This window comes from Onychostoma macrolepis, chromosome 16 (genome assembly GCF_012432095.1).
Source record: "Onychostoma macrolepis isolate SWU-2019 chromosome 16, ASM1243209v1, whole genome shotgun sequence".
Taxonomy (NCBI): domain Eukaryota; kingdom Metazoa; phylum Chordata; class Actinopteri; order Cypriniformes; family Cyprinidae; genus Onychostoma; species Onychostoma macrolepis.
In genome coordinates this window covers 4,348,441-4,374,343 of record NC_081170.1, presented here as the reverse complement: position 1 = coordinate 4,374,343, position 25,903 = coordinate 4,348,441, and the positions used below count along the sequence as shown (strand labels likewise).

General features: G+C 35.2%; 3 protein-coding genes and 1 long non-coding RNA gene across 9 annotated transcripts in view; 2 read left to right on the top strand and 2 right to left on the bottom strand.

Moving 5' to 3' along the window:
• Positions 1-2,163, bottom strand: part of LOC131521689 (raftlin-like) — a 95,864-nt gene extending 93,701 nt beyond the window's left edge. For both annotated transcript variants that reach the window (XM_058746638.1, XM_058746640.1), the window contains exon 1: positions 267-2,163. The gene's annotated coding sequence lies outside the window, so the exon portion shown is untranslated. The remainder of the gene's footprint in view (positions 1-266) is intronic.
• On the top strand, positions 7-12,026 carry LOC131521690 (cysteine-rich venom protein ENH1). 3 transcript variants are annotated; one of them, XM_058746643.1, is made up of 12 exons: positions 7-348; positions 2,172-2,277; positions 2,436-2,709; positions 2,802-2,999; positions 6,285-6,447; positions 7,172-7,247; positions 7,563-7,663; positions 7,756-7,846; positions 9,300-9,442; positions 10,446-10,531; positions 10,618-10,700; positions 10,797-10,939. In XM_058746643.1, exons 6-12 carry the CDS (start codon positions 7,184-7,186, stop codon positions 10,937-10,939), a joined length of 711 nt encoding a protein of 236 aa, XP_058602626.1. In that variant the 5' UTR covers positions 7-348; positions 2,172-2,277; positions 2,436-2,709; positions 2,802-2,999; positions 6,285-6,447; positions 7,172-7,183. The 3 variants fall into 3 exon arrangements, with proteins under 3 accessions (XP_058602626.1, XP_058602624.1, XP_058602625.1); XM_058746641.1 differs by lacking the exons at positions 7-348; positions 2,172-2,277; positions 2,436-2,709; ... (1 more) ...; positions 6,285-6,447; positions 7,172-7,247 and adding exons at positions 7,434-7,486; positions 11,891-12,026 and having other exon boundaries at positions 10,380-10,531; positions 10,797-10,965; XM_058746642.1 differs by lacking the exons at positions 7-348; positions 2,172-2,277; positions 2,436-2,709; ... (1 more) ...; positions 6,285-6,447; positions 7,172-7,247 and adding an exon at positions 7,450-7,486.
• On the bottom strand, positions 11,964-20,631 carry LOC131521693 (uncharacterized). Of its 3 annotated transcripts, none has more exons than XR_009266341.1 (4): positions 20,425-20,631; positions 16,505-17,016; positions 12,188-12,320; positions 11,964-12,101 (listed from the first exon to the last, which is right to left on the bottom strand). It is a non-coding gene; the product is annotated as an uncharacterized LOC131521693 (long non-coding RNA). The 3 variants fall into 3 exon arrangements; XR_009266342.1 differs by having other exon boundaries at positions 16,747-17,016; XR_009266343.1 differs by lacking the exons at positions 16,505-17,016; positions 20,425-20,631 and adding an exon at positions 14,386-15,442.
• LOC131521688 (inactive phospholipase C-like protein 2) overlaps positions 13,717-25,903 on the top strand; it is a 45,554-nt gene continuing 33,367 nt past the window's right edge. The window contains exon 1 of the mRNA XM_058746637.1: positions 13,717-14,265. Within this exon, the coding sequence (XP_058602620.1) occupies positions 14,041-14,265 (225 nt within the window). The 5' untranslated portion in view covers positions 13,717-14,040. The remainder of the gene's footprint in view (positions 14,266-25,903) is intronic.

The window sequence follows — 25,903 nt, the reverse complement described above, 5'->3', positions numbered from 1 at the left end:
CAAGTATGCAGTCTTCCTGTCAGTATCACACTTTGTACATGTGACTCAAACTAAACCATTGATCTGTGTGATAGGCTTTACAAGGAGCATGTGTCTGTGTTAACGGATCAAGACGCTTGCTGTAGCGCATCACACAGTGGCAAACTTGTGGCTTGTGGCTTCCCATGATTGATTCTTTATCACAGCACTGTTGTCGTGTTTGCTTTCCTCCTAGACAGACGGCACGCTTCATGAAGTGAGGAAATCAATGGAGACAGAATGCTTACCTGTTGTGGAGCTGTCGACACGCGGAGGCTGCAAGTTTGAGTCAGCGATCCACCGTCCTGCGCGTGAACCGCGAGAGCGGCGGTACGTTTCCCGTTGGATGTGACGGCACAGTAATAACAAGAAGCGAGGATCCCGAGCGGATCAGTCCTCCTGCGGCAGGCAGCTAGCGGAGCGCAGAAAACACACTTTGCGTGCTGCCGTTAGGTCATGCTCAAAGTATGTCTGTGCAATGTTCTGCAAGCTCAGGGAAACCACATCCTCTGACATACCTCCTGTATCCTGCTGCCTGCGTGCCGTGCTGTCTGTCTCTCTCTCGCTCTCTCTGACTGTCTGAGATGACAGACCGAGCTGACCCAGACACAGTTCGCTCCCCCTCTCTCTCTCTCTCTCTCTCTCTCTCTCGGCTTCTTCAGAAACCGACACAGTTCCTGCCCACCGACTGAAGAATCCAACTGAGGAGAAGGAGAAGGAGGAGGAGGTGCTGAGTACGAGCGAGAGCGGGAGCGCGAGAGAGAGAGAGGGGAAGGGAGATGGATAAAAGGGAGAAAAAGAGAGCGGGAGCAGTTATTTTAGAAATTACAGGGACATAATAAAGCAACGATAAGAGCTCAGAATGCGGGAGGACTGAAAGAGCAAGGAAATTAGCAAAATACTGTAAACAGAGTGAAAAATCAGCAATGAGATCTCTGTAGTATCTCAATTGTTTCTCCAAAACCTCAAAGACGTTAAGTTATTTGCATGACCTGCACGGCTGTTGAGCTCCAAAAAGGAAACAAAATTCAGCATCGTCATCACATCGTCATTGCATTTTTAAATATATTAAAATGGTTATTTTAATTATAATAATATTTGTACTGTATTTTTATTACATAAGTGTAGCCTTTGTAAAATGGCTATTTTACAAACAGTAGAATAGAATATTTACACAGCATCTTTCTATATATTAACAATTATTTGCATGACTTGCACGACTGTTGCGCTCCGAAATGGAAACATGAGTGAAACAAAAGTGATCCATACAACACGTATGTTAAATTTTCTAAAATAGTGGCAGTTTTGTATGAAGCACAGTCTGAAAATTCAGCTTTTCCGTTACAGGAATGAATTACATTTTAAAATACATAAAACAGTTATTTAATTGTAATAGTATTACTAATTATTTATTTATTATTTTAACGTTGATACTATTATATTATAAGACATATTAATAATTGTTTTAGTAATAATTAAAGGAATTATTATTTTTTAAATGACTGTTTTTACTGTATTTTTGATCAAATAAACGAGGTCAGTATATTTTATATTATATTTTGTAATATGTGACCCTGGACCGCAAAACCAGTCTTAAGTCGCTGGGGTATATTTGTAGCAATAGCCAAAAATACATTGTATGGGTCAAAATTATCCATTTTTCTTTTATGCCAAAAATCACTAGGATATTAAGTAAAGATCATGTTCCATGAAGATATTTTGTAAATTTCTTACCATAAATATATCAAAACTTCATTTTTGATTAGTAATATGCATTGCTAAGAACTTCATTTGGACAACTTTAGATTTTTTTGCACCCTCAGATTCCAGATTTTCAAATTATTGTATCTCAGCCAAATATTGTCCGATCCTAACAATCCATACATCAATGGAAAGCTTATTAATCGTATAAATCTCAATTTCAAAATAATATACACTTATGACTGGTTTTGTGGTCCAGGGTCACATATATAGTTCAGTCAAGAACGTTTACACAGCTTCTTTCTATATAACAAGTTAAATGCTCAATTTCCATGACTGTTGATCTATAAAAAGGACAAAAACATGCAACTCATGTGTTATATATTCTGAATCTACTGAATGATAGCTTTGTGTAAGAAACAGGCCAACATTTATTATATCTTTCTATCCAGCAAAGCTCATGAGGTGATTGAAGGCAAAACACCACCAGTTCTTGTAAAAGCAATGGTCCGGATTGAGTTCATGGAACAGAGAATGACATTCGAGAGCTTCAAGGAGGTGAGTAAAACCTTTTTTTAAATCCTCTAGAGTATAGACAATGTCTCAAATGTGATAACAAAGCATGCAATCAAAATGACCCTAACCAAAACTAAATGATCCAGATCACTGTGCCCTTACTGTATGAAAACACTTCTCTCTTTTTCTTCTGTTTTCAGAGTTTTGAGAGAAACAAAGCTGGCTTCAGTGAAACGTAACTGAGCAGTGAAAGAGTGACCTGTGAGCGCTCTCATTCTCCTCTGGGGAGGTTTTGTGGCAGTGGCTTGTTCTGGGGCGAGAGGGTCTGTGTCTGCCGGCCCCAGTAGAGAGATGTATTTTTCATAAACCCCAGACAAGGCCCCCTATAGCTGTGAATCCATTATTCAGACCGGTCTGAGAGAGAGGGGACTGACAAAATCACGACAGCCCGGTCCAAATCACACCATAATCACTGTAATTTAATCCATCACATCTCTATGATGAAAATGACACACCAGCATTTCATCAGAAGTCTAAGTGTTTTAATAGGAAATATTGTCTTTAAGGCACTCGAGAAGATTGACGTTCCCATTTCAAAGACGGTTGATGGTGATTTTATGCACAGCAGAGGACACAACTGACCCCAGGACACAAATTAATGACATGAGACGAGATGAAAGAATATGAATCTTTCTGAAACAGGAAATCCTTGTGGCGACTGATCCTTGTCTCAAGTACGATCTCTGAAAACTACTCATCATGAGGTAGGCTGTTGAATTATTAAAATACTTGACGATATAATGCTTCATATATATACTACATATTCGTATGTGAATAAACAATATATATGTAAAGAAAATGTTATAATTTTATATAAAATTATATTGTAAAGTCTATAATTATAATATAATAAGTTTTGTAATATTTTTGTATGTGTGTTTGTATGTATGTATATATATCTTGCAAATAAACTGAAATACTCAAACGCACATTTCTAGGTCACTAATCAAAGCAAATTATCACAAGTAATGAAACATTTTGTACTAATTAGAAAAAATTGCTCTCAGACTCCTGGACCCCACTGTATGGAGATTGTTTGATATGTCAACCAAACGAGTCTCTTTCATTGAAGCTTGAAGAGGAAGGAGAGATGGTGGAAAATGAGAGCTCCCACTGCGTAATTACCGCTGCGTTTATTGCGAACTAATCACTGCGTAATCCCTGTGAAAATAAAGAGCACCACAGCGTCATTGAACACTTCACTAACTGCATTGTTAGAGGAAAACAAAAAGTGTGCAGTGCAGCAGAAGACGAGCAAACTCACCCCTGTCTTCATCAGCACCGATGCTCTCACTGGACCAAAACAAGCCTTACACACAGAAGACGAGCACTGCATGACCTCTGATGGCCTTTCGTCTGATGCTGAGGTCATCTGCGACCACAGTGATGAACACATATTTCAGACAGGCTCATAAATCAACCTATATTTGGATTTATATTTTGAGGCATCACGCTGATAAATATCTTCCAAAACTAAAATATTAATACCATTTATTAGCATTTTAGTTTTATATTTTTACAATAGGCTATAAATTAAAATCGACCCTAGCAACATCAAATTCATATCAGGAATCAACCACCTTACTTTGAAAACCACTTGAAATGACGGATAGCTTTGAAATCCAAAAGCGGGCAAACCTTTGAATTCATGGTGATTTTTAAACAAAATGTATCAACACACATAACTCTTAGTGTGAGACAACTTGAAGAAACTTTGTGTGTGTGAAATCTAGATATTGGTGCCACAGTGCCTCCTACTGGTCATGTTCCTGTGGGTGTTTTTCTCTGCCTGGACCTGGTTTAATTTGACTAAGATGAACGATTTTGATATATTTTCTTTCAGAATCCTTTTTGAAAGAAGTGTAAGCCCTTACATTATTGTTGACGTGACAAGTCAAGCAGTGACTTACTCCCATCTGAAGCATGTGTCTAATCGTTGTGGAATTATGTATGCCATTTCAATGATTTCAAAAGAGAGACTACATGGAGTATTTGTACTTCGTCACGCAACACGGCTATTTAAGCAAACTGCAAAAAAGCTCCGAGGGTTTTTAGAAATGGTGTCACGTGTCAGCATCAAAAATATACATTTTCCTTTGAATAGTTACTTAATTTCGATGTTTAAAAATCTATCCCTGTCTGTTTATCTATGTATCTATTTATAGTTTATATACCAGTATAATATTATCATTTATATGTAACATAATGTGTATATTTATTATATATATTTATAATTTATAAATTAATGTATCATTTATTTATATTTAGGTTTATTATATTGTAAAAAGTATTTACAGATAGATAGATGCTATATACAGTGTGTGTGTGTGTGTGTATAAACTTCATACATACATACATATATATATATATATATATATATGAAGTTTAACCTTCTAAGTTAACTTCTAACTTATGGAAGTGAACAAAAGACCTGAATATATTTGCAACATTGTACTAATTATATATTATATAAATTCCATTATTAAATTTGATAAATTATATAATTTAATATAAAATATAGTAGAATATAATATAAAACAGATATGTAATTATATCCCGTATGTGAAGTATTATATTATATTATATTGGATAGATACAGTAGATGGATAATATATGTGTCCAAATGTACAAAGTTAATTAATAGTTCAGATTTTCATTGATAATTTTTAAACATGGAAGTAATGACCCGAAGATATACCTGAAAATATATTTCGCAGTCTTTCTAGGTCACAAATCATGGAAAATTGTTACAAGTAATGAGACATTTTGTTATATATTATATGAATTGTATTATTACATTTGATTAATTTTTTATTTAATATATATTAAACATATAAGATATACTGAAAAAATCACTACAAAGAAATGGCAAGTAACACTGAATTAAATGTGGAAAAACTAAAATAGTATTTTCTTGTAAAACATACAACCTTTAATCTGTTTCATTTACAACTTCAAAAAACTATTTTTACTTATTTTTTCTGCAGTGATCTTCATGGCAGATTTGCTCGGCCTGCTGTAAATACGTCAGCCTTTTCAGTGGCTGCCCCACAGCTTTGGAACAATTTGCCATTTTATATAAGATCTGCTCCAACATACGCTGATTTTAAGTCTCTTCTTAAAACGTACTTATTTACTGTTGCACATGGTCTCAAGTGAGCACAGTGGCATAACTGTAGTGTACTATCTGTTGCTGTGTTTTGTTTATTCTTGTATTTTGGTATATGTTTTAATTTTGTACAGCACTTTGGCCAACAGCTGTTGTTTTTAAATGTGCTTTATAAATAAATATGACTGACTGACTGACTGACGTCATTTATCACTCAGCGATTGTACTCATGAGAGGCATTGTGCTCGTCAATAACTGCAGGAATATAAACCTGTCACTCCTGCAGCAGAATACTGCCATCAAATCATCCTGTTAAGACGAGGGAATGAATAGTTCAATTGAAACCTAAAGGTCTTACAATGATGTAAAAAGAGTCAGTTCTATGCAATAGACTGTCATGTTTTGAAAGATTACATTCCATTGCATTATAACCCTCTGAAAAGCCCTGGAGACACAGCTGATGTGACAGAACGCTTTAAGCTTTAATGGTTTTTATCTGATATAACTCTAATGTTTCTGTTTGTTAATTATCCAGGTCAAATATACGCTTATTTTGCTCAGTCAGACTGAACCTGGTCTCAAAAATCCCTTGATGAAATACAGCAAACGTCACACTGTAATAGTCTGAATGCATGAGGGCGATTGTCTACAGTTTCTATTTCATTCTGACTAATTATTCCTCTCAATAAGGAGTATAATGTGTATTCTTTAACTATACACTCTGGTCCATTGCCACGTTGTCTGTTCGATTTATCATTGTTGCTTTGTTTGCAGGTTCTTTAGACATCTTGCCTCATTCTTCTGCGGGTTAATTCACGCTGTTCTTTAAACTAAACCTACACCCTCGTGTTTACACTCTCATGTTTGCTTCTACTATTAGCCTCTCAGGTTTTGTATTGTTTCGTGAACATATTGCTCAAGTGGTGTCACATGTCACTGCTGACATGGGAACATGTTCCTGAGATCATTAAGATGCTGGGAATATAAAGAGAATAGTGTGGGACTTGACCACAACATCTCAGACGCCTCCATCATATGGGCAGGTGAGGAGCAGATCGGATTGTTATGAACTATATTTGATTTATGTTTTATATTGGGTATATCTGAGAAAGGACTATAAATGAAGCTTTTAGAACTGAAATTTGAGTTTATTATTCATAACATTTTTGACTGCAACTGTAGTGGATTTATTTTTGGTAGTATTCTAAATTATAGTTTATCTTTACATTTTATATTTTAAATTGTATTTTTAAATGTATTTTGTTGTTTTTAATATGAGACAGTTTTTTCCTCTATTTTTAATCTATTTTTTACTATTTATATTTTAAAAGAACTACAAAAGTTCATCCTAACATTTTAACTGTACATTTTAACATCCTAACACTGTTTTTTTTACAATTTATACTACAAAATGAGCTTTCAAAATTGAAATGTCAGTTTCTTCCTGTGATTATGGTGATATACTGTTATTATAGTAAAAAATATATTTTTTGTTAAATATTCTAAATTATTTTTCTTACGACTTGTATTTTATATTAAAAAAATCTTACTAACTTTTTTCTTTAATTAAAAAATATTTTACAAATATTCTAAATATTTATTTATTTTTTTACAATTTATAACATTTTAAATTATGTGTGTGTGTGTGTGTGTGTGTGTATGAATGTATGCATATTTTCTAACAATAATTTTAAATCATTAATTTTTACTTCTTTATGATATTTATTTATTTATTTTTACATACTGCCTCTGCAATCTGCTGGACAGAAGGACGCAAAAATGTTTGCAGTAACAGTTTGTATCCTGGGGTTGCTCCATATGATCGATGCCTGCAGCTTGGTGAGTTTGATTTGAATAAATTGCTGTTTTGCTTATGATACTGGCAACTTATTATTTGTTATGAGTAACATTTGACTAAATTTGTTTCTGATGATTTTAAAAATGTCATGAACATGCTTGAAATCAGTTCTGTAATCTATATATAAACATTTGTTATAGTTTTAGATGTGATTTTGTTATCAATAAGCAAAAATAATCATCTTTCATATTTGTCTCTTTTCATGTGGTGGGATTTCCAGTCAGGTAAGCTTATATTACCATACTGCCTGTTATAAATCTGGATAACTGAAAATACTTCAGACTGATTTTCCCCTCACAGGCGTCTGTACGGACATGCCTTCTGTCCAGCAGGAGATAGTGGATGTGCACAACACCTACCGAAGGGCTGTGGAGCCGACTGCCAGCAACATGCTCAAAATGGTAAATCATTCCCTTATAATTCACATTTTAAACATGCATCTTAGTGAAATGCTGTCACATGCTGAATGGAAAGTGTTTTGTGTCATTTGTAGAGTTGGAGCGATGCTGTGGCACAGTCAGCTCAAGGCTGGATTGATCAGTGTAACATGACACATGGACCACCGAGCAGCCGCATGATTGACGGTATGCTACCCACAATTACAGTCAGTTCATTTCATTTTAGAGCACTTTTCATAGTACATAGTGTTCTAAAGCAGCTTTACAAAGCTTTACTAAGCTGATAAATCCTCCAAATAGCAAGCCAATGGTGAAACCCAAAGTATTTAAGTACTTTAATATTTTATTTCTAATATTTTATGACAAACATATATATGTGTGTGTGTGTGTGTGTGTGCACGCATGTGTTTGTTTACATTGTACATTGAAAGTTAAACAGTTTTTTTTAAAACCCGTAAATAAACAGAAAAACCTGAATATACTGTAGATTCTGCACTATAGGTCACTAATCTTAAGGAAGCTGATTTCTGTCTTGGAATAAAAAAATGTAAAAGTTATTTGTGAGTTTATCTCTCAAAGAAAAAGTTTTTTTTTCTTGCAATTCTCAATTTATATCTCAATTTTTTTCTCGCAAAATCAGAATCACAATATATAAAGAGTTGTTAACTCACAATTGTGGGAAAATTTGTCAGAATTCTGAAATTATATCTAAAGATTATGACCTTTTTCTCAGAATGTTAAGTTATTCTCAGAATGCTATTATTTTTTAAATTGCTTACTTATTTAATTATTTATTTATTATTTTTTTATCAAATTATCACAGGAACGAAGTCTCAGCTGGGGAAGCGGATCACCTTTGGCTGTTATATATTTGAACAAATTGGAAACTATACTGACCCCAAAACCAGTCTGGATACTTAAATCAGTAATAACAAATATAAATATGAATGCATAGATAATATATCTTCAAACAAATGAACTTTTCAGTGTCTTTTAATTAACTGACTTTTTGATGATTTTTAATAAGTACAGGTTTTTTAAATACTTGACTTGAAACGCATACATTTTTTTTTTTTTTTTTTTTAATAAATGTGGCTTAACTGTCCAAATATGTTTTGAGGCCACGGCATATGCAACTAAAGCAATTTAGACCTGAGAAAACAGAAGATTTCTTTCATCAACCCACATGCATATAGACCTAATATTTATACAGGAGGATTGTGCAAGTGAGTGTTGACATGCTGACTAGTCCATACAGATGAAGGAGGAAATGCAGGAAGAAGTGACAGTGTGTCACAGTCACATGCAGTGCATTCTCGACGGGTTTCACTTCAGGATTTGACACTGAACGAACTAATACAGCACTGAAGTTTATTACTGTACATCGTAAGAAAAATGCATTGAAAAATGGAAAAGGATCCATTGAGTTTGCAATGCATAATTCAAAATACTAGTTAAACATTTCTGAAAATCAATACGTAAAATTCCTTTGTATTAACATCTTCTCTTTTACAGGCTTTAGTGTACAAAATAAAAATCATTAAAAAAACCCCACAATTTTATCATTTCAACCAGGCTGCGGCCCACCAGATGCAGTGCTGCAGATTCCCTCATTGAGTATTTTCTCTCTAATGGACAGGATATGAAATGGGTGAAAATCTCTTCAAGGCCTCTGCGGTTTATTCATGGACTGATGTGATAAATGCCTGGCACAGTGAAGTCAACAATTATGAATATCCCACCGGATCCAGCAACGGTCAGCCGATTGGACATTACACACAGGTGATTATTTATTTGGATTTCTTAACTACGCTCATATCTTTCAAATGGCAAGAAGGATTCATATATATTTTTTAGTAAAAAGCCAGTATAGCTTTTAGTTTATATAACAGTCATGTATGATTTGCTGCTTAAAATCCCTTATATATATATATACTTATTACTTATAAAAAAGGGGGATGAAAGAAAGATTTTTCATCCATTTAGACAGCTTTTAGGAGCTCTTTAAAGGGATAGCTCAACCAAAAATGAAATTCTGTTATTATTTACTCACCCTCATGTTGTTCCAAACCTGTATGAGTTTCTGTCTTCTGTTGAACACAAAACAGTTGACGGTAGCCATTGACTTCCATAGTATGGAAAAAAATACTATGGGAATCAATGGCTACTGGCAACTGTTTGGTTATTCTGAACCAGTGCACACCCCCTCATGAAAGATAGATTTTAACATACTTTTAAAAAGACAGCTACTTATTTAATACGAAAATAATATTCTTTAAAGATTATACTTAAGTGCAAACTGAATGTAATGTTTTCAGACCCTTAATTGCATGTTTTTACAATTGACTTTTTGGACCCACTTAAGTACTTAATATATGACTTCATAATTCTATTGTCTGAAATATTATAGAATGGTTTATGGTAAACTAAAATATACTTTAATTTATATTTAAAGTTGTGTGTTGTGTATATATTTGTAATTAAACATTTGTAATGATGAAGCTGCAATTTAGTATATTTACTCTACTGTACTTTTCTTGAGGTTTAGTTTGTTAGTGAACACATCAAAATAAGTGACTTTTTTAAAGCATAACAATTATTAAATTTAAAAAGTTTTTAAAGCGCACTTTTAAGTGATTTAAAGTGTGGTGTGAAAGTTAACTGTAAGTGCACTACAGATGCACTTTTAATACAATGAAGCACACTTCTTTTTCAGCAGATTTGCAATGCAGGTGTTTGTAGTATCATTAAATGGCACATTGAAAGATGGAGTGCTTGTGTTCAGGTGGTGTGGTACAGCTCGTATGAGGTCGGCTGTGCCGTGGCTCAGTGTGGAAGCTCCTACTTCTACGGATGCCATTACTACCGCGCGTACGTCTATGTGATATTGTAAGGTTTTATTTCCAAATTAAACACAATTTGAGATCTGTTCATCCATGTTTCTTCTTCCATTTCAGAGGGAATTTCAGAGAAGTCCCGCCGTACTCGCAGGGCGATCCGTGTGCCGCCTGTCCGGACGACTGTGAAGACAGTCTGTGCAGTAAGTGCATTTCTGTTTTTAGTTGCAAAATGAACCTAAACGATGACTTGAGAAGAGTTTATTGCTTCACTGACTTTCAATTCTCTCTTCTTCTAGCTAATCCCTGTCCGTACATTAACACATTCCGCAACTGCGATGAACTGAAAGAAATGGCCACTTGTGACCACACCGTCGTGAGCCAGTGGTGTCCAGCCAGTTGTCTGTGTGAAGAAAAAATCATCCCCATTGCGAGGAAATGAAATCTTCCATAGCCATATGGCATGAAGTACGGCCTTTTTGGATAGTTCTAGCACATCTTTCCTATAATGTGAAATATTCTAACTTCTTTCTGTTTCTGTTCTTTCTACGTGGAATACCTCAAATATGATGATTATTAAGAATCAAGGGTACTGTACTTTAATAATATGATGGAAAAAGGCCAGTCTGCATTGTTTTACATTATTACCTCAAACTTTTTTTTCTCAGTAAAGCTTATACAATCACATATAAGTAAAGCCATTTGTGTTTTATAAGCCTTGTAAACCCACATACTGAAAACAATAGCTGGAGAAAGCACAACTTAAGACTGTGAAAACAGGATACGTCACAAATGACGGACTGCTGGCAGAGAAACGTTCAGTCACTCTATGCATAGTGTGCTGGAATCTTCCTGTAATGATATTTTCTGCACCATAATCCAGCAATATAATCACATCACACATTTTTTTAAATATATTTTTAAAAAATTTTTTTTTACATTTATTATACTTACAGATTACAGTTTATAGTAAAAACTATATATACTCACACAAAGTGGAAAAAAAACAATTATATAACAACATAAATTGTGAGGAATAACAAAGAGAAGATCCTTTATTAATAATAATAATTGTTATTATTGTATAATAAAACATCTTACATTATTATTTTATGGGCTTAAAATTTGATTTATTTGATTAATTAAAATCAAATAATTAATTAATAATCACAATTATTAGGGTAAGACATGCAGGGGGAAAAATCTACAAAATAATAATTAGATACTGGCACTTATTGTTACAGTGCAAAGGTACTTGATGTTTTCTGATATGGGAACATTTTTGTAATAGCCTAAGTGTCCAGCAGGTGACTCTGTTGCACACTATATGTTCAACACAAATGTTTCATGCTTCCTGTAAGATATTATTAGAATACTGTTCTTTTCCTTTCAGCTGATGATCTGTGTTAAATGTGTATAACCGCACATCCGTGTCTGGCGTGTTCCTCGAGCGTGTGCAACTTTCACCTGCTTGAAAGATACTTGGTGAAATGTGCATGTCATGTGTATGAGAGCACAATGTGAGGAGGTGGGCTTAAACTGCTCAGGGTGGTCAAATAACAAGCAGGCTTTCATGTGTCATACGCTCTGGACTGGATTCAGTGCTGGGGAAATAAAAAGAGCAAAATCATGAAGTCATGTGTGCCCGGTCTCTCCATTTGCAATTAGAGTTGTACTAAAATGTACTCACCCTCAGGCCATCCAAGATGCACATGAGTTCAATTCTTCATTGAGACGGATTTGGAGAAATTTACAGTACATCACTTGCTCACCAATGGATCCTCTGCAGTGAATGGGTGCCGTCAGAATAAGAGTCCAAGCAGCTAATAAAAACATCACAATAATCCACAAGTAATCCTTGCCACTCCAGTCCATCAATTAACATCTTTAAAAGTGAAAAATTGCATGTTTGTGAGAAACAAATTCATCATTAAGATATTTTCAAACCATCACTTCTGGACAAAATGGGTCTGTAATCCATAATAACACTTCCACCAGGGAAAAAGTCACTTCAACGTGTTTCTATCATATTTGGGGTTTATATATATTTGGGGTATATTTGTTTACCAATCTGAGTTTTTCTCTTTATCTGTACCAAACTTGGCATATGGCGTGTCATTACTAATAATCATCATAAAAATGCTGAATTCAATATGGCCACCTGAGGCCAAAGAATATGGCAGGGCGTGGCACTGGCATAATTTACTCAAACAGTCAGAAATCCTTTATGAATTGTATGAATCCTGAATGGTTGGTGAGGCTCAGACACTTGATGATCTATTAATGTAAAATGTAAACAATGCAACAGATAATACTGATACTCACTTGAGTAGCTCACAAACCTATTTAAAAGTAACGTGTATTCCTGCATCTCCAGTGCCATCAGAAAGTATTGCAAAAATAATATGAATATTTTTAATATGCATGAATATTTACATATCATCTCTACTAATTGAACATACTGTGGCTTTTGATGTAGTTTAACAGTCTTTGACATCCTGGCTAACTCACATTAACTACTAGACGTCATCTTTTCATATTTGTCGAGATGATTTACTGCACAAAGAACAGATTTGTCAGCACATTTTGACTAATAAACAACAGCAGCAAGTTGTTAACAGCCATCTGTCTTGACATGCATGCATATTCCTCTAAAATCATTTTAAATTGGTGTTATGATTATTAAGTAATCTGTATAAATTCAACTACCTTACTATAGCTTAATTTGATTACTCAGAAGCAAAGCATCTCTAGCAATGCCGGTCTACAACTACTATAAATATATAAACATTTTATACAGCTAATATTTGTCTGGGAGGGGTTTATCATTGCATTGTCAAACGGTGTAATTTTTTTTTTCTTCTTCTTTCAATTTATAGCTCTTAAATCAACTTGCTCAAATACAATACTGACAAAACACACTTGTCTTGAGAATCCACCTTCATTATACAGTATAGTTGCCTTTTGTCTGAGTGTATGACAGAATTCACACAAATTATCTTAAAGTTTTGAAGTAGGATTCTGAAAGCAACAAACATTTGTTGAATCGTGTAATAAAAACTTGCGACTCCGAACAGTTACTGAGATAACGTAGATGAGAAGCGAGTTTCCTGTGAATTTCCCCATTTGACAACTTGCCCCGGTCTCCCTGCAGGCTGCAGCATATATGTTCTGACATGTATGCACTTCCACGTAAAGCCCTGTCTGATCACGGATCTGCTGCGCGGTGTTTCGAAATAGCAACAGTAGTAGTGTATTATACCGATGTGAAGTGAATTCAGCAGATGGCAGTATCTGTCAAACCCGCGTGAGCGCCTCAACAATGACACTTGCAACATTGTAACATTGAAACATTCGAACGCGGTGCGCGCAGATACAATGTGTCGAACGCGACAGATGCTGCCGAGCCGAAGCAGACACGCCGACGAGAATTAAACCTGCGATGGCACTCCATTTCTCTCTCGGTGAGCTCCAATCGCTCGCTACTCGAACCGACAGCTAATACTGCCAGGCACAGGCTGCTGCGTGCGTTACACGGGGCTCATGGCGGAGTTTGTCGCCGAGAACTGCGGGGTCTCATCGCCGAGCGCTGGCGGGAAATCCGCCCAGCCCGGCGATGATGCGGACGGCAGAGCTGCGAGCGAGGTGTCGGTCTCAAACGGGGACTGTGGACTGTGTGCGCCCGAGAACCAGGGGCTCGAGACGGCCAACGCGTCTGTGGTGCTGGACGGCAAAACTGGAATCCCACGGAAGGCCAGTATTATTAAGGTAAAAACAATCAATGCATCGGCGTTTTTCTCATTTGTGGGCTCAAACCTCGCCCTCATACACGGCTACATCCACAGGTTTGGGGGCTTATGTTATAGATGTACAGAAATCACAGCCCACCGTGAACATGTCGTTGCTGTTTCCTCCAGATGAGATCATGTGTTCTTTTCAAGCGTTTTGTGATTTCATGATGTACATCAGTCAAGATGAAGTCACGTGTGTTCCTTTACATTTTCCCCTTTCCTTTCCTTTCAAACTAACTAGCATCTGCGTGTTTAAAATGACTAGTTAAGCAATCGGCTGTATCCTTTCAGGGATCTGCGGTTCACAGGTCAACTGTTCACTCCAGTTGTTGCTTCTAATCCAATTATTTCCAATAGTTATTCCAGTTTAACTAATACTTGTTTATGAGACATCAATTGCATTAACCCAACTGATATCTTTTCCCATGTCACTAACAATTGCTTTTGTGCTTGTCATCATTAATAGTGAAAGTGGAATATGCATCAGCAACTGGTTGAGTGAACAGTGGATTTCTGAACCACACAGAATGAAATGGTAATTTGTTACAGATAGCATTTCCTAATTAGTTATCAATAGTTAGCAAAGGAATGTGCGCTAATGACTGTACTAGTAACTAATGAATGTTGAAATGGCCTCACGCATCACATTTTATGCCAATACATGTCGAAATGGACTCATTTTATGCCAATTCTTAATGCCAGTGCCGTTCCAGACTTGTTTAGCTCAGATAATGTGAGTGATATTGAATCTTGGGTAACATGAGCCCTTCTGCTTGTTTAACACCCATTTATTGTGTGTACTCCATGATTATAGGTAAACATACTGACTGCAAGTATTTATTGGGGCTTTTTTTATGCAAATTTAGCAGTTGCACATCTTCAAGGCTGCTATTGCTTTAAATGTGCTTTCACAGTCTCTAGCGAGAGAAAAATTCACCGCCGTGCATTTGAAGTCTGGGATGAATTATTCCAGTCAGTCTTCCAGTGGTCTCTAGCGAATTTGTTGTGCGTTATTGGGAAATTTTGACCGTTTACTGTAGAAAGCTGTGACAGGAAATATTGCTCTACTTCCCCATGTCAACTGTTGTGGCACCATTTTGTTAGTTCCATCTAAAGATAAAGACTTTAACCAGCACAAGTTTGCCCAAACAGACGGACAGATGACATTTATATGTAGGTCATACGGTTGCCAAACAGAAGCGGTCAGCCACTGTTGCTCAGTAGCTTTGAAACAGTCTCTTCTTTTACTCTGATTTAGTTTTGGTGGCTCGGTAACGTTTGTATTTGTGCCATCTGTGGTCAAAGTCCTGTGCTGAAGCTGGCAGAAGGCAAGAATGTGACAAATGTCGAACGACTTGTTTAGAGGAGAGTTTAGTTGTAGAAGAGGAAATGCTTTCCCTCAGCTAAATTAGTTTCTCTGCGTTGCTTTTAGTTCCTGTGCTAACTACAGTGTTTCCTGTGGAAAGATTTTTCGTGTTTCTCAGCTCAGTCAAACCATGTGGCTAGCTCGATCGTCTCAGGTGAACCACAGCGACATGAACGACCTTCTATAAGCAGCAGCAGACTCCGTGTTTCCTACATTGTTTTCACAACAGGAGGCCTATTTTGGGTGTGACGGCTTGCTTGACAGTGACACTCCTATAATACAATATTGTACACCCATAATTAATTTTATATAATAATTATTATTAGTAATGACATTACGATAATTATTACTAATAATTATTTATTAGCAGTAGTAGTAGTAGTAGTAGTAGTAGTAGTACTACTAAATCAAATATTTTTGTGATGTTGTAATAAAACATTTAATATTTATTTATTTAAGTCTAGGAGTTAAGAAAAACTACAGATATAATACAAAAATTACAATATTAATATTTTTGATTGTCTTCATTTCATTTTCAAAACCTAAACTATCAAGCTTTTATTTTGGCAGAAAATCACTTCTCTTTTCTTAACAACAGCCGGTTTATAAGCACTTCTCTCCCTAAGCCATATCACTGTTTCATTTTTGTTTTAATTAATCGTGCAGCACTAAATTTATTTCGGTAAAACTGAAATTCTATTGCAAAAATGTTATTTTGAACTTGTCATGGAAACCCAGTATGATTTTAGTTTTACTAACTGGGCAAATTTTCATTTTTAACCAATTATTAGTTTCAGAAAGTACACATTTTGATTCTTGACTCATTTCGAGTCATCTTGAGTCAACTAACCTGCAGTTCAGTGAGTTGTTTGGTTTGATTCAAACTGATCCACCAGTAACCGATTCAGTTAATGTAGTAGCTCTTCTGAATTGTGGTGTATAGGAAACAATGTATCAGACTCTTGTATTGTCACTGGTTTGGGTCAACAACCCATCTGTGTTAGCCTAAAGATATTCAACCAAGTGTAGCTGTTTTTAACCCAGTGATGGATATACTGTGTATATATAACTGTAGAAGAACAGTATTGAAACCTGTGCTCTTTTTTGTCACTGTTGGCGCTGAACTTTGAATCTCACTCCACCAGCAGATAGATAGTGAAGCGATTGACATTTGTGTCTTGTAGAGTCCAGGAAAGCTCTGACTGATCTTTAGCCTCACAACAGCCTGTCACGATGAAGAGAACAAAGTATAGACTGTATCATTCTCCTGCAGGCTCCTGTGGAGTTTCTCTTTCTGTTCACCCTTCTTGACATTTCCTTCTTTCCCATCTCATTTGAAAGGATTGAAAATTCACACTAGGTCTAGACAATAAATATGAAAACAAATTATGAAATTAAATGTTTATGTTAGAACTAAATGATCAAATGTAAGAATATTTAAGCATGTTCATTATATGCATCTGTTTGAATAACAGTGAATTTTTACCAAAACATTTGAATGCATGTAAAATGCCATGGAGACTTGTTACAATCATTGAATCAGATTTTTAAGTCTGAACTGATTCACACAATGTATTTAAGTTGACCAAGTTTTTGTATTGCAGCAAAATCATTGTATGTACATATACAATATATATATATATAGAGAGAGAGAGAGAGAGAGAGAGAGAGACACACACACACGTACGTCACATAAATTTTGCAGAATAACCAGAAGATTCTCTCTCATGTTGTTTAGTAGTCTAATTAAAAATCCTTATCCGCTAGATGTGATTGTTAATATTCAGAGCATTCCAGAGAAAGAAGGTTAAGCAGAGCTGCTGATTAATTTATATGTCATCATCATCGACATAGGATGATTCACATTACGTTGTCTACAATTATGTTCAAACTCGCCAAGATCTGTCATGTGGTGTGTTTTTTTTTTTTTGCTGTTTTAATGATAGGGATAGTTCGAGAGCAGACAGGAAATGACAGGGAGAAAAGCAGGGAGCAGGAAATGAATGACATAAGCCGGATTCGAACTTGTGTCGCCCACATAAGCACCACTGACAGTACTCTCTCTCTCTTTTGTTAATCATTTATTTAACAATAGATTATTTATATACAAGGCTGCATTTATTTGATCAAAAAGTAACACAGCAAAATATTTTTACAATTTAATAACTCACGAAAACTCCAGAAAACAATTTTTGTCAAGATATATTTTGCTATGTCAAGATCACAAGAAAGAGATGTCTTGATCTCAAGAAAACAAGGCTGAAAAATAATAATATCTGGCTTTCATATGTTTGAAAACACTATTTTTACATTTTCATTTAGTCCTGCAATGATCTTGTAAATCTCAGTTCTGCTGTTTGACGCTGTCCTTATCTGACGAATGAATCAGCGCTGCGTGTTTTCACATATGATTTCTCACAGCTTCAGTTCCATACTGGAAACTGACTGATATGTGAATGGAGTTGAAACACTGCCCAATCATTACACTCAGAAATGTACACGTTTTTTTTTGGTTCTGCGCATGTAATGTATTGCACATGCATTTAACTGCTACGTCTCCATCAAGACCCACCATGTTAATTTGATACCAATGCTGGTGAGACTGTTATTATGCCAATTTTCTCTGTATATAAATTGCAATTTTACTTTTCAAGATGCATTGCAGCTTTCAAGAACCCATCACCACAGGAGCTTTTGTAAGCGTGCAACACAATCATTTTCTACCAGATTTACTTTGAACAAAGAATCGAAATTAAGCGCAATTTTCACAGCAAGCAGAAAGCAAACGAAACCGTCCAGTTGCATGCATTTCTGTGCAGCAGGTACAGCAGATCGAGTCAGTACCTGTGATTAATTGCTTTGAAGTATTGCTGATGTCCTAATCGGCGGTTTGGTATAGTGTGTTTTCTTCATTGCTGTCAGAGGATGTGGTTTCACCATTAACGGACGTGTTCATTTCGGTCTGTGAAGGGAGCTCTCTGAGGGGCGTAGGTTGCATTAAGGCTGGGGCCGAGCTCAGATTTAGAAACTCTTAACAGTATTGAAGTGCATAGGTTAAGTGCGAGGCTATAAGGAAATTAGTGTAAATCTCTAATTTGAGATGAAAACAATGACCTGACAGTAATTTGAGGGCAACCCTGTTACTATAATGAGTTGCTATTTTTATTCTTCAGCGGTAAACACCCTCGTCCTTAATTTAAAATGCTGCTGACTGACAGCAGGTGCTGGTATGAGTGTTGTTCTTACACGTTATCTCTGCTTTGTTCCATAGAGCCATTATTCTCTTTTATTTGACTAAAACAGCAGTTTTAAATGGCTGTTATTGCTGACGTGGGGATTGTGACAAAGAGACGATTCAGACCAGCCTGTGCCCTTAAAACACTGCCTGTCAGCCTTTTTCTCATGCGTTCAGCAGAATGTAATTGTGAAGATGGAGCCGGTCTCTGATCAGCAGCTGAAATCAGTCACGATCCAGCATCAGCGCACAACAGATGACAATATTTATCACGTGGAAACTTTTGAGGCATGTTGCATGAATAAATCAGTCTAAATCGAGCTTACAGGAGTAATTTGAATTTTCAGAACAAAGATTTTACGTTAGAAAGGAGCCTAGATGAGGAAGAACTATATTATTTAATTATATATTTATATTTATATATTTAATTATTATTAACGTATTATATTCACTACCATTTAAAAGTTTGGGGTCTGATTTTTTAAAATGATTTTGAAAGAAGTCTCTTGTGCTCACAAGGTTGCATTTATTTGATTAATCCTCATATTTTGTTCTGGTCATGCTGACATGGAGAGGATTTTCTTTTTTTCCAAAAATGCTAATTAATGTTATTGCATTGGACTAAAACTTACTGACTTTTCTCACACGTGCTATAACAATGTCCACAGTTTTGATAAGTTTTGTGCCTTTTTGGTATTTTTTTCCCATCTTTTTATACTTGTGGTGTTGCTGTACAAAAATGACTGGCCTCAAAAAAATTGCTTATACATTTCTTCTTAATCTATATTGTTACCAAATATTTGATAGAATTTTTTTATAAACTTGTTTTCTTTCAATCAGCTCTTTTTTTTTTTTTTTTTTTTGGAACTTGTTGATTGTAGACATCATTGATCTGAGTTTATATAGGCCTACACCTCAGTTTTTGCGTGAATATTACCAAAATTATCCACAAATATTGCTTTTTTCACTCAAAAACTGAGGTGCATGAGTTCAGATCAATGAGCCCTATGATCAATCACTTCCAAAAAATAATACAAAACCTGTGCTAATTAAAAAAGAAAACAAGTTGACAAAAAGATTGAATCCATAATATAGCATGATGAGAAATTTACAAGCATTTTTTAGGTAAAGGATTTTAAGCACAGCCAAGTGTTAAAAATACAGTAAAATCATTAATATTGCGAAACTTAAAATAACCATTTTTTTTTTTTATTTGAACACATGTTAAAATGTAATTTATTCCTGTGAACAAAGCTGAATTTTCAGCATCATTACTTCAGTCTTCAGGGTCACATGATCCTTCAGAAATCATTCTAATATGCTGATTTGCTGCTTAAGAAAAATTTCTGATTATTATCAATTCTGAAAACAGTCGCGCTGCTTAATATAATTGTGGAAAGTTCAAAAGAACAGCATTTATATGAAATGGAAATCTTTTGCAACATTATAAATGTCTTTAGTGTCACTTTTTATCAATTTAATGCATCCTTGCTGAGTAAAAGTGTTCATTTAAAAATAAAAAAAATACTACTGACCCCAGACATATTAATTTATGTAGTGAATTTGGTCATTCCATCCACCTCTGTGTTGTAGCACAAGTTGACATCAGTCGCTGGCAGTGGTTTGTTGGTGAAAGCGTCGCTGTATCCGTTAATAGGTGTGGTGCACGTTAAAAAGGTCAATGTGCACTTTGTGCTAAACACTTGTGTGTTAAACGGGTGAACAGTGCTAGCTCCGCCGCGTTGTTCATGATCTATTCATTGGTTGTGGTGTCATTCAGTCTCGCTCTTTATATAAGCCACTTGATATGGATTAGATAGAAACCAGACCTAATAGGCATTGCAGAGACAGATAGCGGTCGGGTTTGACTCGGCGTTCACCGAATGCTTCATTTACACACTCATCTGTCACTAGAGCAGAAATCTTAACTAGGTGCTGGTGTGAACTGAGGTCACACATTCAGTGCTGTGAACTAATGCCTCTTGCTGTATTTGAATAAATCAGTAGCTTGAACTGCTATGTATATATTTGACACATTTTTGTAAATGCACAGATAGTGCGGCCACTTTCCACGGCCAGTGACGCTTAAATGAAACATTTATATTTGTGACCATGGACAACAAAACCAGTCATAAGTGTCAATTTTTTTAAATTGAGTTTTCTATATCATATGAAAGCTGAATAAATAAGCTTAACAAACCATACATTGATGTATGGTTTGTTAGGATCTGACAATATTTGGCCAAGATACAACTATTTGAAAATCTGGAATCTGAGGGTGCAAAAAAATCAAAATACTGAGAAAATAACCTTCAAAGTTGTCTAAATTAAGTTTTTAGCTATGCATATTACTGATCAAAAATTACATTTTGATATATTTACGGTAGGACATTCACTAAATATCTTCATGGAACATGATCTTTACTTAATGTACTAATGATTTTTGGCATAAAATAAAAATGGATAACTTTGACCCATACAATGTATTTTTGGCTATTGCTACAAATATACCCTAGCGACTTAAGACTGGTTTTGTGGTCTAGGGTCACATATGTGCTGGAAATAAATGTCCAGATCTTTTTCCCCCGACTGTTTTAAACAGCTTTTGAAAGTAGTTTTTCATTTTTATAAGAAAGTACTTGCAAGACTTTTCTTTTATTTTTAAAGATTGTATGCAAATGCATAGACTGTGAAAATAGAGTGAATTTCCTTCAGAAAGTCATATTTCACCTAAAAATCAAGAAAGAAAGAAATAATATTTTATTCTAAGAAAAAAAAACTGATTTTTTTTTTCTGACAATTTTTTTTTAAAATTTTTATATTGGAACATTTTTTTCATGACATTTAAGTACATTTCCATCATAAGTTATCATAAGTCAATATTTTTATTTATTTTTTAGATTTCCCATTGTTCTCAATGATTTCCTATTAGAATATTTAATGTATTACATAAAAAATACAATGTTAGCTTAAATTTAAGACAGTATAACAAATATTGCATTAATATTACATTATTTAAAGCTGCAGTCCGTAACTTTTTTGTGTTCAAAATTTACAAAATTAATATAATAAGCGAGTACATCATGAATCCATTTTCCAAACCGTGGTCTTGGCTTGTCCTGAATCACTATGGTACACCTATAATAAGTGTTTATTAGAGGTGGACCGATAGTGGATTTTACCGATACCGATAGCTAGGTTGGACCGCACTGGCCGATACCGATTAATCAACCGATAGTTTTCCAAATGGATACTGAAAGAAAGCTAGTGCTTTACTATTTAAAAAAAAAAAAAGCAGTAACAGTACTGAATCATACTTTGTAAATGAATAAAAATATTAATATTATTTACTATATTGATCATTAAAGTTATTTCATAGTTTGCTAATGTTAAAATTTTAAAAATGTAGCGTATTAGTTGCTAATAGTGAATGTTTAAATGAACACACGAGGAACAATACTTCTACAGTTTTCATTAATGCTACGAATGGACTCTTATTGTTAAGTATTACCATTAAATTTCAACAATCATGCTTAAAGATGGCCATCTTTAAATATCTACACAAGGCCATAGCATTAAAATTACATGCATATGGATATTGTATGTGTACTCACACACTTTATATGATTCTATTTTTTTAACACTTGATAATTATCTAATAAAAAAAATAAAAAAATGTTAGTCACACACCTCATTTTGCCGCCCAGCATGGTGCAAAATCGCAGCGCTGCGTCTAGGAGAGCTCAGAGGTATCTCACACACACACACACACACACACACACACACACACCATTGCGTTCAATTCAAGTGGCGGTCTAAAACAATTTATTTAATCTCCAAATGGACATAAGTTTGCATCAAGAATGAACAATGTGGCATAAATGAGTTTGAAGTTCGGTGTTTAAAAAAACAGAGCAAGTGGAAAGAGAAATCGCGATCTATTACAGCTCTCTATATGAAGCATACAGACTTTATTAGAGCCACAGAAAGACAAACATTTTGCTGAAAAATGCACAATACATAATTTATAGCCTAGGGTGAAGTCATTATGTACATTCACAATGATTTGGGACAAATATAATGTAATTTAATAGAAAACTATGTGAATGGCGCTCTGTTCCGCGGCAGGCTTTTCTGTCGGCTGTATTTAAATGCGCATCTGGAGTTTCCCGCTCTGTGCAGCGCGCAGTGTCACGTGTCAAAATAAACAACACGTGCTGTCAGTGATTTCCGCCTCTAGAGGCCGCTCTCGTACTGTATAATGCCAGCGGACCATTCTCAGCCACTCCAGCAATGGTTGCAAACCGGAAAACTATCGGCATGGATTTCTGCCGATAACCGATAGTAGTGGCAATCAACTATCGGTGCCGATTAATCGGCAAAACCGATGAATCGGTCGACCTCTAGTGTTTATATTCGGACTATTTTCGACTGGTTCGGGCAGGTACCGCTGCGGAGTAGCCTGCGTGATTCATCATAGACATAAATAGAGAGAAGTAGCTCCGGCTACAGTGTTCTTCTGCAAGACGCACGCAGTTCTGTTTATTAACTGCTGGAGCGTCAAAAGCTACAGACTGCAGCTTTAAATTTAAATAATTTTTACTTGTTTTTTCAGGATTCTTTTATAAATATATATTAAAAAAGTATATATAATAATAAAATTAAATTAAATAAATAAATAAAAATCTTACTGCTCCCAAAGGTTTCAGTGGTCAGCTTAAATTAAAGGCATTATAACATAATATCACCATGATGTATAAATACTTTGTATAAATATACAATATATATGTAAATAATGTATGTTTTCTACATTGTCGTAAAAATAATTGCACAATGCACAAATGTTAACAGTCCTTAAAAAAGCTTTTTTTCTTTTATGCAATACATTTCCTTTTGCTTTTTGGGTGGAAAAAGACACATTCTTGACAGGTTTTGTCAGAGTTACCCCTAAACATGTCTTTACCATGATTCAATAAACATGTATTCTTATTCAACTGGTGAAAAAATATACATTTTAAAAGCCTGTGTCAGTTCAGAGGATAAAGAAGAGCCGCCCAGCATGGTGCATTCGGATTTGATTTTCACATTCATCAGGGAACACTTTAATTGGACGTTTTTTTCACAGGGAAAGAGCTTGTGTGCGAAAAGGGACAGCCGTGATTGAAGTGCAATAGCCACCCTGTCAATTCTTTACTCTGTAATGCAGGACTTAATTAGCAATCCATGCCACCATTATTGAGCTGAGAGGAACACTTCACATGTTTTATGAGCGTCTTGAGAAGAGCCCTGCTGCTTTGCGGTGTGCGTAGGAGGTTAAAGCTGGCTCATGATTCACTGGACGCGTCCCGTAGTGAGCGGCTGAATATCCTTTAAGCTGAGAAGGCACAACTTTGGAAAGTTTGTGTCCTCGGATGTAGTTCATTTGAGATCCCTCTTGAGAAGTTCAATCAAAAACAGCTGTCAACAATGTTGGTACACAAATGAGCGTTTTACCCAGCGTGTTTTTATTTTTGGTTATGCATGCACACATAAGCATAACAATTGACCATCCGTTCACAAAGAGCTTGATTGACAGGCGATCTGACCAATCATAATGCCGAATCCGCCATCTTGTCCGACAGCTACAGCCGGAAACTTTCAGCCTATTAGATTGTGTTTTATTAACGTCTACACCTGCCCCAACCCTAAACAATAATGCAAAAACAGTAATTATTGTTGTACAGTGTGACAAAAATTACGCTATATTGATGTGCGCATTGATGTGCACTTCTAGCCTTAACCACAAATCAGACAGGAGAGTAGATTAACTTCGGTGGACTTAAACTTGAAAAATGGTGTGTTCTTTCTGATGTTCATTCATGTTCATTTCGTGCTTTAAGTACTTAGGGAAAGACAATCGGTTCCTAGGAAAATTTTGTGGGATGATCGGTTCCTACTGTAGGAAAAGAAAATAGGTTTATTTAGATACCAAGTTCTTGTTCTGTAATCCCGTTGTAGTATTTTTCACAAACAAACAAATGGTTAAAAATGAATGTTTATTAGCTATTCAAATACTTATTTAAATGATATAAAAGTGTAAATGCTAATGGTAGATGCCGTATTGTCACGTTTGCCTTTATTGCCTATATTATTACAGAGAAGCTAACCCTAAAAACGCTAGTTTTTCTTATACAGTTTGCTTATTTTGTTTCTGTTTAATAATTTATTATCAGTTTAATATGTATTGTTAAAATTTTTAAACGGAGACAGTAATAGGCATTGACCGATTATCGGCACCGATATTAAGCATTTTTATGGTTAACAGTATTGGTCATTTTCAAAACCGATTTGCAGATAACATAATTTAAAAGCATTTAAAGAGAGTTTTTTGTCAGAGCCTTTGTTATTCTTAATTTTGACATGAATTTTCATTTTTACACCAGACATATACATCTTTTCAAAATATCAGTTATCGGTCTACTTGATCTGTAATAATCGGTATCAGCATCAGCCCTGAAAAACACATATCGGTCGACCCCAAGACAGTAAACTATTAAAGACAGAGAATGGAAGTTCTGTACACTGGAATTCTCAGCGATGTCAAAATAAAAGTCACATGTGCTGTCAAAAAATAAAAAAGTCACTTTTGACACATCAGCTAAACAGAACAACTCATCAGTGATATTGATAATTAAAAATCCCCAATATCCAATACATTAAAATGCTGTCTGCTTAGGCAGCTCACTTGATTTTGGTACAGAGCTGTAGATGTTTTACAGTTTATACCGTGATGTGTTTTGCAAGACTGTTGCAAAAAAGTGAAGTTGGTTCTGAGAAAAACTTTGCTCATGCCACTTTATTATTTTTTTTCTATTCTGTTATCTAATGTATGTTTAATTGTGGCTTAGGTGTCCAAATACTTTTCAGGGTCACTGTATTTCATGCCCACATCGCTGGAGAGGCTTTTAAAGCGATATTATCCGGATGTTGTCATGTAATTGTGATTAATGCGTGGAGTGTATTAGAATCCAGCAG